The sequence below is a fragment of the Rhipicephalus sanguineus genome, chromosome 2, assembly GCF_013339695.2.
Source record: "Rhipicephalus sanguineus isolate Rsan-2018 chromosome 2, BIME_Rsan_1.4, whole genome shotgun sequence".
Lineage (NCBI taxonomy): Eukaryota > Metazoa > Arthropoda > Arachnida > Ixodida > Ixodidae > Rhipicephalus > Rhipicephalus sanguineus.
The window spans coordinates 217,307,485-217,322,986 of NC_051177.1; the positions used below are offsets into that span (position 1 = coordinate 217,307,485).

The following is a 15,502-nucleotide window of genomic DNA, read 5'->3' on the forward strand; positions in this document are numbered from 1 at the left end:
GCATACAGGTGTACGAAAGCTTCGAAGCGGAATTGGAGGCTATATAATTGGACTACATGATCAAAGCCACCTTTCCGATCAGAGGACTGGATGGGCTTTGTCAGGAGACAGTTCGCAGGTGATACGTCCAGCACACCTAATACGAACGCTCTGCAGCCGGGCCTCGACCGGCTGTACTGACGCCAGCACCGCCAAATGTTCATCAGTATGCTTGCCGCAGCTGGTGACAGCTGGAGCGCTGCTCCATTTGGCTGGTCGACTTGCCTTTGGCTTGTGCCTGACTGGCGGGCAGAATGCGCTCACAAATCGACGGCTCCAGTTATGGTAAGCTACCGCAAACATACCGATCAACACTTGGCGGCGCTGACGCTCGTACAAGCCGGTCTAGGCGAAGCTCCGGAGCGTTCGTCTTAAGCGTGCTGATGCTTGTACGTTAAAAGGGGCCTGGAGGGCAGCTGCTATATACTTAAGGCTTGCGACAGGCGCTAATGGGCGCTCTGCAACGTGCAGCGCCTATCATTTAAGTAACTTCCATGGTAAAAAAAAAACGCAGGAACTGCGATGGCAGTAACTTAATACACTCGGCGTGGCATGTGTATCTGCTGTTTTCTGCTTTGCGGATGGCGTATCGGAGGTGGAAGTCAAAGGATATATCAGTAGGGTCCCTGTCGCTGCAAGAAGTTCAGCTGGCTCTGACTTCAGAAGCGCATGACATATGTTTAACCAGCAGCGAAATGTGGCGGCATGTATCGTGCCGCAAGGTAAATAATACACTATATTGAAAACAGGTCCAGCTCTTTTGCTTCGGTGCGAGACAGGAGAAAAAAAGATTAGCCCCTGTCCCATGCCACCCTCCATCGATGACGATGATCACGGCGGTGGTGGTGCTCCCGCTAGCGACTCGAAGTCGTTGGACCCGGGCGGCATCTTCGACTTGCCCGGAGCTGGTCCGGCAGCTCGGATTTCAAGCAGTTCATACGGAAGATGGGTTCCAGACACCAGCAAACAGCCCCCTACTTTCCTAGCGGCAATGGACTGGCGGAACGTTTCGCACAAACCCTGAAGAATGCGCTACGGGGACGACACGCGTCAACCACCCAAGATAAAGCTCTACAAGTTCCAACTAGCTCATCGGAACACGTCTCACGCTACTACGCATGATGCACCAGCCAACCTCTTAAGGCGACGTTTGTGCACCCGCCAGGATATGCTCAAACCCGTGGCTGAGGAGAGGGCCGCTTATGAACAGTTCAGACAGACGGTGAACCAGATGGTGAACCAACAGAGCAGTGTGCACGAAGTGTTGTTGATCGTGTTCTCGCACGCAGTTACATGGGACAACTCAAAATACATGCCATAGATGGTGACTGCCCCAACCGGACCATTGTCTTTGATGGTACGAACATCCATCCACCCCATCAGGATGCTTCGAGTGACCGCGCCCCACAAACCAATTAACTTATGAAAACTGGGGCGTGACACGCTTGCAGGAGTCAGGCATGGTTGAAGAAACACAGAGCGGTATATTAATACGTCTACGGCATAGTTCGAACTACTTCTTCCTCCTCATTAGCTGCCTCCCCACTACTAGTTCATGTCCCGAGTGTTCACGCGTCCGAACAGTAAAGTCTGGGACACACTAAGGCAAAAACATCAATAGACTTAAGAGGTGCCCGGCGCACTTAGAAAATGGTACACAGTACCACCATTGCCAAGAACATGAATCCCTACCCTTCATGCTATGAGAAGAAAAGCCATGACGGAGTAAATTGACAAAATGAGAAAATATATGAACACGGCGAGATTCACTGAGATTGCGCCTAATCACACTAATGCAAGGAATGCTGTGGCTGTAGTCACGGACCATACAGGGAAAATTGCAACCTACGCTTCAATGGAGGAGCCTCCACAACTGAAGCGGAAGAGGTACCCATATACGGCCCTCGCAATACAAGAGGGATGAACGCATAACACTCCATTACCAATGATCGCAGAGTCACAGAAAGCTTACAGATACTACCTAAGGGGAAAAACTGGAGCACAAGGGCTTCGAACATTTCTTGGGACCGAATGGGACACCAAAGTGAACTACGTTCAGATTGTAACATGGGCACCGGGCCAGAGGGAATGAATGGGTACCTGCATGCGGATGAGGCGTCTCGAGGCTTTACAAACCACTGAGTCACGCCGGACTCCGCAATAGGTGACCCTACACCCACCCGCCATGGTGGTCCAGTTGTTATGGTGTTCGACTGTTGATTCTAAGGTCGCGAGATCGAATCCCCGCCGCGGCGGTCCCATTTTCGATGGAATCAAAAATGCTTCAGGCCTGTGTACTTCGATTAAGGTGCATGGTAAAGAAACCCAGGTGGTCGACATTTCTGGCACCCTCCACTACGGCGTCCCTCATAATCATATCGGGGTTTTCGGACGTTAATCCCCAACAATTTCAACCAACAGCACGCTCGACCTCTAGACCCTTACTACGCATCCATGCTAATACCATAGGAAAATAGAGAAATCTATTCATCCCCGCATGGCGAACTCAGCGCGCGGAGGTGACCGTGTTGCGAATATTACAGAACAACACTTGCATAAATCTGCACGTGACGTACACGTGGGCGTATAGAGACATATATCCGTGGTGTCGGCCAACACAATTTCACATCACCTGGGAGTGTGCTCATCACAGAGAAGAGCACTAGACATACGAAACATGGAATGAATGGCCCATGCCAATGGGGCCTTGGAATAGGGGAACCACCCTGGCGGACCGACTCGCTTTAGGGGCGAAGCACCTTAGGATCTAGACTTGTCCGTTGTGTGGTGTCCGTGCTCATGGCAGAGCACCGTGTAAGATCCCCTAAAGAAGGTTTAAAAATAGGCTAATATGAATCATAATTTGGACAGAACAATATGAAATACCTAGAAGCACACACCCTTTATACTAGTAGGCGATTTCAACGTAGACATTATGGACCTTATGACCTAGCTTTGTCGTCGACGCTCACTCTCCGCTGTCATGGTGGTTAGAAAACCGATGGTATAGTCAAAGATATGTACAGTGTATGTGAACAAAAAAAATATGGCTGATCCCTCCTCATAGGAATCGGTGTATAAAACGAAAATGAAACGCGTCGTCACAGGCGTAGCTCATTGTTTATAGTGCATTGGTATATGAGAGCTTGTACAAGGTCTAATTTTGTTTTGGCAGATATAGCACCGCTTGACGTGGACGCACCCAGGTTGACGCCTGGTGGCACATCTTCATACCGGCAACTAACGCCCATTATCAGGCTTTAACCATTGCGGTCGCTGAAGTTGTCAAGATATACCTAGACACCACATATGATGGATCCCGCGCAAGGATGGCATTCTCAATTACATAGTAAACACTAATGCTCAATACGCGCTCCTCCAAAGCGTCGTGAAACGCGAAGAGAAACGCGACGAGCGTCATGTCTTCTCACAAGCCTGGCCTTTAATTTTCACAGCGCGAGCGGGGAACGCGGTGAGACAGCGAGGCGAGCGTTGGAGAGCTATTTTTCGATGTGTACGGATGCTATATAAGCGAGGCGTCCTCGCTTTCTTCGCTTGGGCTAAAGCCGCCGCTATGCAGTGTGTTAAATCATTGACAAAATTACACTTCTATTGGAAACGCGCCTATTGAGACGGTCGTAGCAACGGCGCGTTGCCGGAGTTAATTGCGGAGGCAAAGAAGTTTTTTTTTCTAGCCCGGTGGCACACGTGTTACCGCCCCGTTATAAAAAGGATGTTCATAGCATCCATCCATCTATCCAAGAGCACTGTGAGAGGATAGCGTGAAAGATAAAAGTCGCGCCCATGCAGCCTCCGTAATGCGTCTGGCGGTACCTCAGTGGGCTAAACGCCCACCAGCCATCGTCGCGGGCCGAGAGGTCGTGGGTTCGATTCCTGTGAACGGAACTTTTTCATATAGTTTTTTTCCCTTGCCACCTCAAGGCGCTCATTTTGCTGACGCATTTCCGTGCCGGAAATACGTCATGAAAGTCTTGATGGATCACGGCACAAAACACTTTCGTGTTAAAAAAGGGTCACAATGGATGAACAACAATCACAATTGGGACAACACAATATAGAAGACCTACAAGCACAGACCCTTTATAGTAGTCGGCGACTACAACGTAGACATTACGAACCTTAGGACCTAGCTTCGCCCACTCGTCACCATTTTTCGTGGAGATGCGTTCCATACCACACATTCTTCTTCTGCCACAAGATAACAAGGACACAACACCATAAAAATACCGACATTAAGCGCCCATCGATCAAGCATATAACAGCACAATGCACGCTGGAGTGAAAATACACGAGAGGGCGCTGCGTGGCAAATGCGTCTGTAAGCGCGTTCCAGACCACACATTCTCTTTCTGCCATGGATGAAAACGAACGTAAGGCGCGGCATGCGGCTAGAAGAACAACCCCTTCGTACTTGTCGGAGACTTCAACGTTGACATCACCGACGACGACTGGTGTGTGCAGTATATGACGTCTCGATACGCTCTACGATTCATTTCGTACAACTGCCAAGAACCAACATCCACCAGGGGAACGTGCATAGCCTGGTATTTCCCAAGTTCAGGCTAGATTCGATCGAAGAACTATTAGCTCTACATATCACGAACCACAAAGCAGTAATATTGAAGGTAAAACGGAATTCACAACTCAACACGACATACGAGCTATGACCAATAAAACACATTGTATAGAACTGTACACATGCGTTGTCACTCATTTACATGCGCGAGTTGGCAATGCCACGGAAGATTCACGGTTACCGAACGATCCCCAGTGCTTCGCCCACTCATAATCAATCACTTCGTGGATATGCATGGATTTTTTTACCCCCATATTCCCAGCTTGCCGTTGGGGTGGGAGCCTGTCCGGTTCGTGTACTAATAAACTTTTTATACTACTACTACTACTAACTCAAGGTTCGGCAGTGCCTGCAGAAAACGTTAGTGCAAGCCGATGTGTTCACCGTATCTCAACAGTGTCACAGAAGCGGAGCCCGCACCTAGATTGCCGGCAGGTAGTGTTTTGCCTTCACGACCGACGTCACAGGCCGACACTGCCGTTAGTGCGCGTCTTCCGGATAACCTCCTCGACTTCTCCATATAATCTGTCTCGCTTGCAGACAGTTGTTTTTACAGCGCTTTTATAATATTGCTTTTTTGGATTTTGTACGTGCCTGAACCACGATATGATTATGAAGCATGCCGTAGTCTAGGCGTTCTTTAACGTGCACGTAAATGTAAGTACGTAAGTATTTCGCCTCTGTTCAAATGCGACCGCTGCGGCCGCGATTGAGACCGCGTCCTTTGGATCAGCAGCCGAGCACCACAACTAGTGTGCCACCGCGGCGGCCGTCCGAAAGCTTTACGCTGTCCGCATAATTAACAGCCTTTGCTATTAATCTCCAGTTAATTGGACAGTTGGGGCAAGAGAGAGAGAGAAGAAAACGGGAGAGAGGAAAGACAGGGATGTTAACCAGTTTGGCATAACCGGTATGCTACCCTGTACAGGGGGAAGGGATGGGGGAGATCGAAAGAAGAGTAAAGAAAGAGAGAAAGAGAGGGGAACACACACGCACACACATAACGTCACAGCGCAGAGCGGCAGTCTTGTGCGGTATGCGGCATCATTAAAAAGTCTACAGCCGCTCGTGTAAGTCTGTTGTCCTTAGGAATTTGAGCAATGCCTTGGTTGCTTGAACTCTCGATGACTTCTCAGGATGACATTGGAGAATCGTGTCTAGTGTCAACGGTCTGTTGTGAAGATGAGCGAGAGCGAATACCAGGGATCGTCTCTGCGCAGCGTAGCGAGGACAGTCGCAGAAGATATGTTGCAAGGTCTCCTCGGTGCCGCAGGCGTTGGGGCAAATATTTGGATGAGAACGAGCAGCGCTAAGAGGAAGGGTAGGGTTGAATAGCTGGTAATAAGACCTTTTTGCAGGCTAGTTCGTTCATATCGAATGGGTGGCGCACAGTGCAAGCAGGAAGGAAGGAAGCAGCAAAGAAGGCTGTCACTTTTTCTGCTTCCTTCAGTCGTGCTCCCGGATTACGCCACCCGTTCACTGGCTGGTATCTCCCTCCATAGAATGCACGTCGCTTGTGTTCTGATGCGAAGGAATTGATAGTGCCTAAACGCTTACGCAAAAAAAAAACAGAAGTTTAGAGGGCCCTTAATCAGACTAAATAGCAAAAGATATCATGCAACACATATGCTTTATTTACCTATCGCAAAACGTGACGAATCCTTCTTTAGCGTAATTTCATGCCATTGTGATACTATTCAGGTGCGGTGCATGCTACGTAACTTTGAAGGCAAGTATGCGCGTGAACCCGCAATATATTTAATGCAGCCTGATCGAACGCTTTTTCTAAGGTGAAAGCCCTAAATGCCTTAGAAGACGCGAAAATTGACCATCGGGGCCGGCATCCCGCATAGGCGGCTTCGGGGACGAGTGATGCAAAACCTCATAAGGTGATGACGTCACCATCTGACGGCGTCGCGACGCCACAGATCCCCAATGTTTGTAACGCCATTATGACGTCATTGGCAGTGCAAAACAACGTTAGGTGCAGAACGTTCTCGAAGGGTGGCAGGACAGGATCAGTACATCAACTGAGAAGAAAAAGAAGACGGCTCTCGCCTTCGAGTCATCTTAGAAAAATGCATCAGGCACCCTTTGAGTTTCTTTACAGCGAAGATGCATACCTCTCATTGGTCGGAAAATTTCGTTACGTAAACACAAACTTCCTCTAGCGCGTATGTCCCATAGAAATTGGGCAAATCCCACTATTCACCGCACGGGAGCACTGACGATAAACAAAAAATGAAGGACACTTTGTAAACTCTAAAGCGTGTTCGACGAAAGCCTGTGGCCATTCGACTGACTATGCCGTGGTATCGGGTAACTCGACCGCTGCAACGGGACGTCTGACGAAGGAGCGTTGCCATGCGCGCCCCTGTGCAATCACGTGATTGCTGAGAGTGTGAGGGGCCACGGACAGACGCCGCCGACGGACGCCGCCGCCGTGTTGCGCAACAGTTGGACGGAGCAACGCGCCACCGTTTCTACACGCCGCTATACCACCACGTGATTACTGAGAGAGTGTGAGGGGAAGAGGCCACAGCTGGCACCGTTCCAGGGCACGGACGGGCGGACGCCGCTAGTATGAGACTATAAACCCAGGTAGCACGACGGCACTGGACCGATCTCGGCCCCAGGTTGGCAAACACTGGTAGAAATATTGGTCCTACGTTGGCTTTTGGGGTTTTGCTACACCTAAATCAGCGTTGGTCCTATTGGAAGCCAATGATGGTCCAATGTTTGCAAAGATGGCTCTAGCCAACATTGTCCGTCGTGCGTATCGCCAACATTGTACAAGTATTGGCAGCTCCAATATTTTTTGCCAGCCTTGATCACTAGCTGGGCCCTCGTTTTTTTTTCTTTTCTAGCGTTTGACGCCGGTTCTGGCCAGCGTTTTCGTTGCCTGTGCCAGTATCTTTACGATGTTTCCACTGAATGTGTAGTTTAACATGAGGTAGATTGTTGTGCATGGAAATAAATGCATGGTGCCCACGCTTTTGCTTTTAGGCAAGCAGCAGGGATGATCAGTGTAGAAAAGTAGAGAGTAACACAAGTTTATTCTGTATGCATACATATGGTAAAAATATTGAACGTTTTGAAAATAATATCGCGTTTGACGCTTTGCTCTGCTGACAGCTTGGTTGCAGATAAGAACTGCATAGAACCGACACTAATTATTTTGAATAATGCTCTTATATTACAAATCACGGAAAAGGCCCCACTCACAAACACGCAGAGCCAAAATGTCTCTCTGTTAGCGCCTATTTGAGTTGTCAGTTCAGCGAAGGTTCTAAAGGAAGTGAGTGAAAAGCGAAGCGTGATACAAAATAAAATAAATGAACATCTACACTTCAAGAGACATTCGATACAGCCGAAATCCATAACCATCTTGGACTACCAGAAAGTTCATGACCCAATTATTTATTAAATGACGACTGCGGCTATAGCTTGAAAGAAAGCGACAACTTCACAACTAATGAAAATGTGAGTGTTAGAAATCCATCATGTCCTTGCGCGAAATGGGCGGCGAAGGGCAAACGCAAAGCAGATGTATAGGTGGCGCACGACAACGCGACAAAAAAAGAACAAAATAACGCACGCAAATGCTGACAACATCGGTGAGGGCGAGCACTTAACCTACTTCGACGCGAACAACAAAGCCCAACACATGGGTATCCACAAACGAACAAATCTAAAGAAAATACGTGACAATGTAGGCATTATTAAACGCAGCACATACTTTACATACAAAAAACATGGAAAGTAACATGCGATGAAAGAAAGAAACGACTTACTGAGCGCGATACGAGCACACAAATTCAGCGGAAAGGTTACGAGTTGTCAGAACACAGCGGCGCTTTATCTGCGGATGTCTTGTCAAGAGTCAAAACAATCAGGTCAGAAGGAGCACTGGGCAGCTGCTTTCTCAATGTGGCATCGCCGTAGAATCTCATCCTGCCTCGCTAACCGACTCCATTTTTCCCGATGACTCCCGACTGAATACTCAAGGGCACGCACCCGCGATACTGGGAGCCCTATCAAGGGAAAGTAACCGCCACTGACTGACAAAGCATAGCCGCCGGCCAGAAGGGGCCGAAACGCGTACGTATCTTTCGGGGTCCCGTCGTCTCCCGCCAGCACCTCCCCTCCCCCCTTCGTTTTCAAAGGCATCGTAAACACGGAACTGCCGTTGAACCGTCGTGGGCGGAGCAGCCATCAAAAGACAAGTGTTTCATGACCAGCCACCACCGCGCTACCCCATTGCAGGGAGGAAAAGACGTCAAATTCCTGAGCAAAACATGGCGTCTTGCTGCTTCTCCGGCCTCCCGAAGACCGAGAACACTTATTTGAACAGAGCACGTCTGGTTGCGTGAAGCGTTGAGAGTGCAAACATAGCTGATCGCCCATTTGTAGATTCCGTGGGCGATACCGTAGTTTGGACAGCACATCGCTGTAGCACGCACACAAACAAGTTACAATCCTGTAATCTAACCAGATGTCTAGAAAACACAAAAATACGTGGTGTGGTTGAAGTCACATGGAATGTTTTGATTGTTCGCCGCTAATAAAGACGTCAGAATATTATCGGTGCGCGTGCGCGAAAGCCGCACCAGCGCAGAGGCTCATTGCGAAGCTGAGTAGAATTCTATTCCACTCCATTAACTCATCAACGCTATATACAATTTCAATCAATCTAAAAGCTGGGTTTTTTTGTTGTTATACAGTTGCGATGTATACGCTGGCTGTATCACGCAATTAACGCTACCTTTTAACAATCATTGCTAAGAAAGATTTTGTTTTGTGTTTCCTTTCTCAGAGTGTTTGCAGATGTGCAACACAGTAACCATAAGTTCCTTCATATGACGTGATCATTACTGTTATTCTTAGCCCATCTAAATGCAGCCTGGGCTGCCTTCTGCCTTTGCCAACTGTCCCCTGAATGTATAATGTGTTACATGCATAAATAGTTACCGTACTTGAAGGGTTGTTTAAATAATGTATAAGGATGAAATTCCTCCAAGGGAGGGACGATGTTTTGTCGTGCGACCCCTGGTGACATGCGATATCACCAGTGCGCTAAAGCTCCCTGTTCATGTCACTGGGTGACCCCGGGCCTCCCCCATGCCTCTCTGCTGCCACCAACCCGGCGTGGCCATGCTGGTGATGTGACCCGTGCCTCGCTGACCAATAGCCCTTCTTCACCATTCATAAAATCACCTGCAATAAACATGGGAGAGCAGTCTCCCGTCAGGGTCGCCGATGCTTGGTCTACGCGTCGTCACTGTACGCGCCCTCCCGTCATTCGTCCTCTCCGTCAGCCTGCCGCAAGGTTGCGCCGCGGTCCTGCCCTAAGACACACATGGCGTCGATAAAACAGCAGGGAGGTCAACCAGAATTGTAACATCCGGTTTGCTACCCTGGATTAAGGGAAGAAGAGCAGCAATCAGAGCAGGCGCGCGAAAACCAACAATAATAAAGGGAAAGGTTCGGAGCGGGCGTACTCCAATATGCATGTTTTAGGGGCGAAGCTCCTTAAAGCGGCACCCGTTCGTCCCCGTCGTAGTGCGTAACCAGTCTTAACGCTAGTACCAGATCTTGACCTCCAAGGTGGTGCCGGTGGGAGATTTCTCCTGTGCGTTGTTGAACAATAAAAAATTCGCAGCGTGCGCGTTAACTAAAAGCCGACTTCTGTTTCTCATTCCCCATTAGCAGCCATTGGCATGCTCCAGTAGGAAATGTTAGTAGAAGTAGAAGTGTAAGTGTTAGCTAAAAGACGACTTCTTCTGTCTCTCATCCCCCATTAGCAGCCATTGTTTACCTCCAAGGTAGTGCCTGGTGAGATTTCTCCTGTGCGTGATTAAACAATAAAAATTCACAGCGTACATGTAAAATTAAAGTGAGCTGCAAGTCGCCATGACTCTCATCGACCCTTTAGTATAAACCAGCCCGATCTCACGTCGTTGATGATGTACTGGGCGTGAAGCTGCGCGACTCCGCCGCGAAGATCCTGCCGTACGAGAGCTTCGCCCCACTCATCATCATTGACCCCGTGGATATGCTGTGGAATTTTTTTAGCCATTGCAACGCTTCCGATTCTGTCGCAAGAATACAAAATGAATGAACGTAACGTGTACACTTCAGAGCTTAAAATGACATTACCTTGACATTCCGATGTTTGCAAGTAAGGCGTAGTGTGTCAGCTCAGCACCCTTGGGCAGGCCCGTTGTACCCGACGTGTACAGGATGCAGAGCACGCATTCCCGTACATCCTCTATTGTGGTTTCTTGAAACTCCGTCTCAGCGATGTTCAGAAATGCTGATGTCGATACGAAGTCGCCTCTATCTTCCCCGGCAGTAACGAAGCCCTGGTGTTAAAGGGAGAAGCGTTTCATTGCCAGTGTGCACGAGACACGTATGGATTTGCTCTAGGCTACATATAGGACATGCTCGAGTGAGAGCCATTATAAGAGAGCTCGCGGCGGCTTCATAAGCTTGTTCGATGTTATTTTAATGAGACGTTAAGTAACCGTGTTGAGGGAATAACCAGAACGAAAAGGAAGACCCGTCACTGAGGTATCTGGCTATTGATTTGCCGTAAAGAAGCCAACATTGCCAGGGGACCTCATCAATTTTTTCACTACAGCGAGCGTTTTTTATGCGCAACATTTCAAAAATTGCGCGAGACAGATAGCGCACTTATAGTCCTGAGCTCTCTTATTACACGCATTACCTGAACGAGAGATCGCATACAATGTCGGCCAAGTGACGAAATTACGGTCACTTTACAGCAGATTGCAGTTGAACTCCCGTATTCTGAAACACGCCTCGACTCTATGTTCGTCGTTCCCTTGATTCGTTCAGCACAGCGCCGCTGCTGGACTGAAAATGGCGCCGCGCTTATCAAGAATTGCTGCAGCAGATCGCTGGGTGTGTCCAGATAAGATCGAACACGAGGTCCCGGTCACCATTCCCGATTGTGATGAAATTTACTGCAGGTCTAGGCATTACACCCAGAACAATGGTTTCGCAGTTAGTCTTGCGAAAAAAAATTTTGTTCGCCTGAAAAAAAAATATAAAAATTTTGGCCGCAAAAAACGATTTTCCGCCAATTTCGCGATTTCTGAATTTTAAGCGCACCTAGGGAAAAAACGGTGGACTTCTTCGTCACAATATTTATTCCCCTTAAAGAACAAGTGAAACTTAATCTTATGAGGCTATTATTTTCCTTGCTTGTCGAAGCACTCTTGAAGAAAAAATCACAAACTTGGCAAATCGCACAAAATACCTGTATTTCAGGAATTTATTGCTGCAAGCACGTTAAAGTGAGGATAATGAAAATTGGTACATATTAACTTTGATACTTTCGCTCTCTTTTAAAATAATTTGCGTGGTTTTACCGCGCTCCGTTTTACTCGATAATTGGGCTGAAACGTAAGTGATTTACCAAAAACGCCGAATTTTGAAAATGATTTTCTCAAAAAGGCCATTTTTAATTTTTGTTTAAATCTCTCTGATTGAAGTCAAAGGCGTCATCTACCATTGTGCAGAAAAAAACGTTGCATTATTTTGGTTGCTAACAAGGTATAGTGCGTCACATGTGACCATGCCAGCCTAGCGGCCGCGTCATTCGTTATTGGCTGAAACTCGGATATAAGTTGCTCAAAATACTTGTACGTGACATAATCACAAATCAGCAGCTCCACACCAACAAATGCGCAGTCCGGTGTCATGGTTCAGCAAGCTTTGTCTTGCGATCAGCCGCTTGACAAACCCGCAGCAGCGGCCGCTCGATGCTGCGGGCACTCACATTACATGAGTTCGCTTCGACGGCGGATGAGCTCCGCTTGCGCGTGAAAACTACGCTCAGAGGACGAATGAGATAACGAATGTATCACTATGAAAGTTAAAGGCCGTTAAGTGCCAACAAATGTCATAGTATGCAACGAAAACACTGCCGTCAGACGCTGACGGCAACACTGCCGGCAACGTTTGACGCAGACCGCGCCGTAACGTTTGAAAAGCTTCACGATTTCTTGATATCATTCTGTTAAGATTACGCGCGGGACGCGAATAGTCAAGTTTATTCGAGAGCTTACGCGAGCAGCAGCAATTAAGCTGGAAGGTTCGATGACTGATGTGTAAAAGACGACGCGTGTCACCGATGATCAGATTACTGGACGGCCGACGACTGTTCTCGCCGGTATCTGTGCGTACCGAGTATCTCTTGTATTTTGAGTTCTGATTTTCTGGGCACAAGCTCGCCCAAATAAACAGCTCCGCATTTCGCAGTCATGCTGCAGCATTCTTCACCGTCACAACCACGTGACAATGCTATCAATAGTGGTGTGACTAATGATGCTGTTGCTGGGCAGCCATATTTTCATAATATCTGCGATATCCTACTATCAGCTTCTCTTAATTTATCAGCGATTTTTCGTGAGAGAAATAAATTATTTCCGCATTGAAAATGGCGGAATATGTCCATCAGTAAATTCATATCCAAAAGCAACCAGTAACACCTTATAAATACCAAACTTAGTTGTTGATATTTCTTTTTTTATTTTGAAATCATATAATGCAATATAAATTTGAAGCCGCGCAGTTAGCACCACATGTAACGGCTTCCTTTCCGCTGCAGTTGAACAGTTTGGTTTATGATCGTGTGCCAGCAAAGCACTCTGGTGAAGAACACAAGCATGTCAACTTGGTTGCCCTTCAGCCTGGTCCTCCGGCTACACTATGTACCACGCGTGCGGGGAACCATGTTTATTCTGCAATGAGTTCGCGCTGTTTATTTTATACTATCCATAGTACCATCGAAGTTACTATCTGTCACTTGTCCCGTTAATGGGAATGGCAATCGCCGGGCGGATTCGAAGGGCTGGCGTCACGGCCCTCCGAAAACGCACCACGAAAGCGCGGACAATTTAGAGTTGGTCCTTTGGTGCGCCAGTGAAAGCCGGTTGTGGTCCAAAGACCGAGTCAGAGCCGAGAGTCGATAACACAAACGGAAACGAAATATATTCTCGGTTAAGGCAATACAAATCTCACAAACACATGCACACTCGGCTGGTACCAGTTACAACTTCACAATATAACTCAGATGGTGTTTACACAACGGGAGCTAAACAAACAGATCACACGCTACAAATGCAATCGCATGCATTACAACTATTCAAGGACAGTTCAAGTCCTGAATATACAACGGCGTACCCAGTCCACAATTCTTGGACGGTAATCGAATGCTTCTCTTCAAGGAAACACTCACGCCACCTCCAGCGGTGTCTGTTGCAGTTCAACCGTCGTCGTAATTGTCACGGCTCACACGGCGTCGTCATCCAATTCTTCCAGATCGACGGTCGACTAACCGCACACCATCATAAACACCTCTTCTTTGGCTAACGGAACCACACTTAGCGTAACTTCACCATATCCGGGCCGACTGACTCACTCCCGTCTCGACTGACTTACCTCCTTCACAGACTGCTGTCTCGACTGTCCGAGTCATCTTCGTCTGCACGCTTTTATCCCTTCTCCCCCGGTTTCTAGAATCGTCGGGAGAGTTCTTCGGCGTGCAGTACAGCCAAGGCTAAGGATAGTCCGAGATTTCTCTAGCCGCTTCTACTCGCGGCGGCGTTGTCGGTGATGCGTGCCCGCTTCCTTCTAGAAACATACAGGTCTTGCCGGACGTTTGATCGCGTTGTCTGCGACTGGCTCCAGTGGGTGAGGAGGATGCGGCGCGCCAGCGTCTTTTGATACTTGTTTTTTCGTCGTTCGCGCTTCTTGGGCGAGCGGTTCACGCCGTTCTGTCTCGTAGCCATTTGAAAGCGGCCGCGCGCGCGCTTTATAGGCGCTCGTTTGTGACACTATCGATGGCGCTATTGATAGTATTTTCTACCATCGATAGTTCGACAGTGACCCAGCTATCAATAGTATCGATAGTACCATCCATAGCTCGCGTCACTACGTGCCACTCTTCAATACAATAATCTATAAAACTCCTCTGTGAGGGCTTCTCCTTGCAGGTTTCAGCAGTGTATGTTACGTACGGTTTGTACTATGCTCTTTTTTCATATTGCCATAGTTTGTGTCTTGCTAAAAATATTAGATATTGCGGGTAAGACTGGCAGAAGGTAGGCGAAGAGACTTCGATCTATTTTCGGGGTTCATTCCAGTTTGGTAATAAAGGCGCGAATAAGCTTCCCGATAATTACTTATTGGGTGCATATGGTTCGAGGTAAAGGGACACCTCCCGACACGCAAAAAGCACTTGTCTTTTTTCAAGCGAATATACTTTGCCCCACACATGGTTTAATAGGCCCATGCAATTCCTGCACATTCGCACGCTGTTGCGGCAGTATCATGTAGCTATCGCACCATACAGCGGAACAAGACGAAAGCTGAGACGTTAACGATATGGCCAAACAAAACAGGCTTTGCACGTCCATGTCGCGTTACATGACCACAAGGAGCCGTGACGGACCTACGGAAAAAGAATGTGTCTTTCTAGTGATTCTATGCAACATAACTCCGCGCAGACCTTTCGGTTTAGTGGACTACTGGAAATTTCAAGAACGTTGCCACGCTTTGTAATTCTGTGATCGCTCTTCCGGTGATAAGTTACATAGGTCAATTTATTACAGTACATTTATTACTGCGATTACAAAATAATATTCGGGATATAAAAGAATGGCAAATTAATAAAGCACAGAAAAGAGAGATGTTAAAGGGACTGTCTACCGTCCTTCATCGCTTTTTTGTTTTGTACCGCAATAGAAAGCGTACCGTCTGAAGTGTCTATCCTTGCAGCGGTTTCTCTGGAAAGCGAGTAGAAATTTTTAAGAGAATTTTTCGATCTGCGTTCGG

General features: G+C 47.8%; 1 protein-coding gene across 1 annotated transcript in view; it reads right to left on the minus strand.

Moving 5' to 3' along the window:
* The window catches only part of LOC119384087 (uncharacterized), a 159,717-nt gene that overhangs the window by 66,696 nt on the left and 77,519 nt on the right, over positions 1-15,502 (minus strand). The window contains exon 4 of the mRNA XM_037652379.2: positions 10,796-11,001. Within this exon, the coding sequence (XP_037508307.1) occupies positions 10,796-11,001 (206 nt within the window). The remainder of the gene's footprint in view (positions 1-10,795; positions 11,002-15,502) is intronic.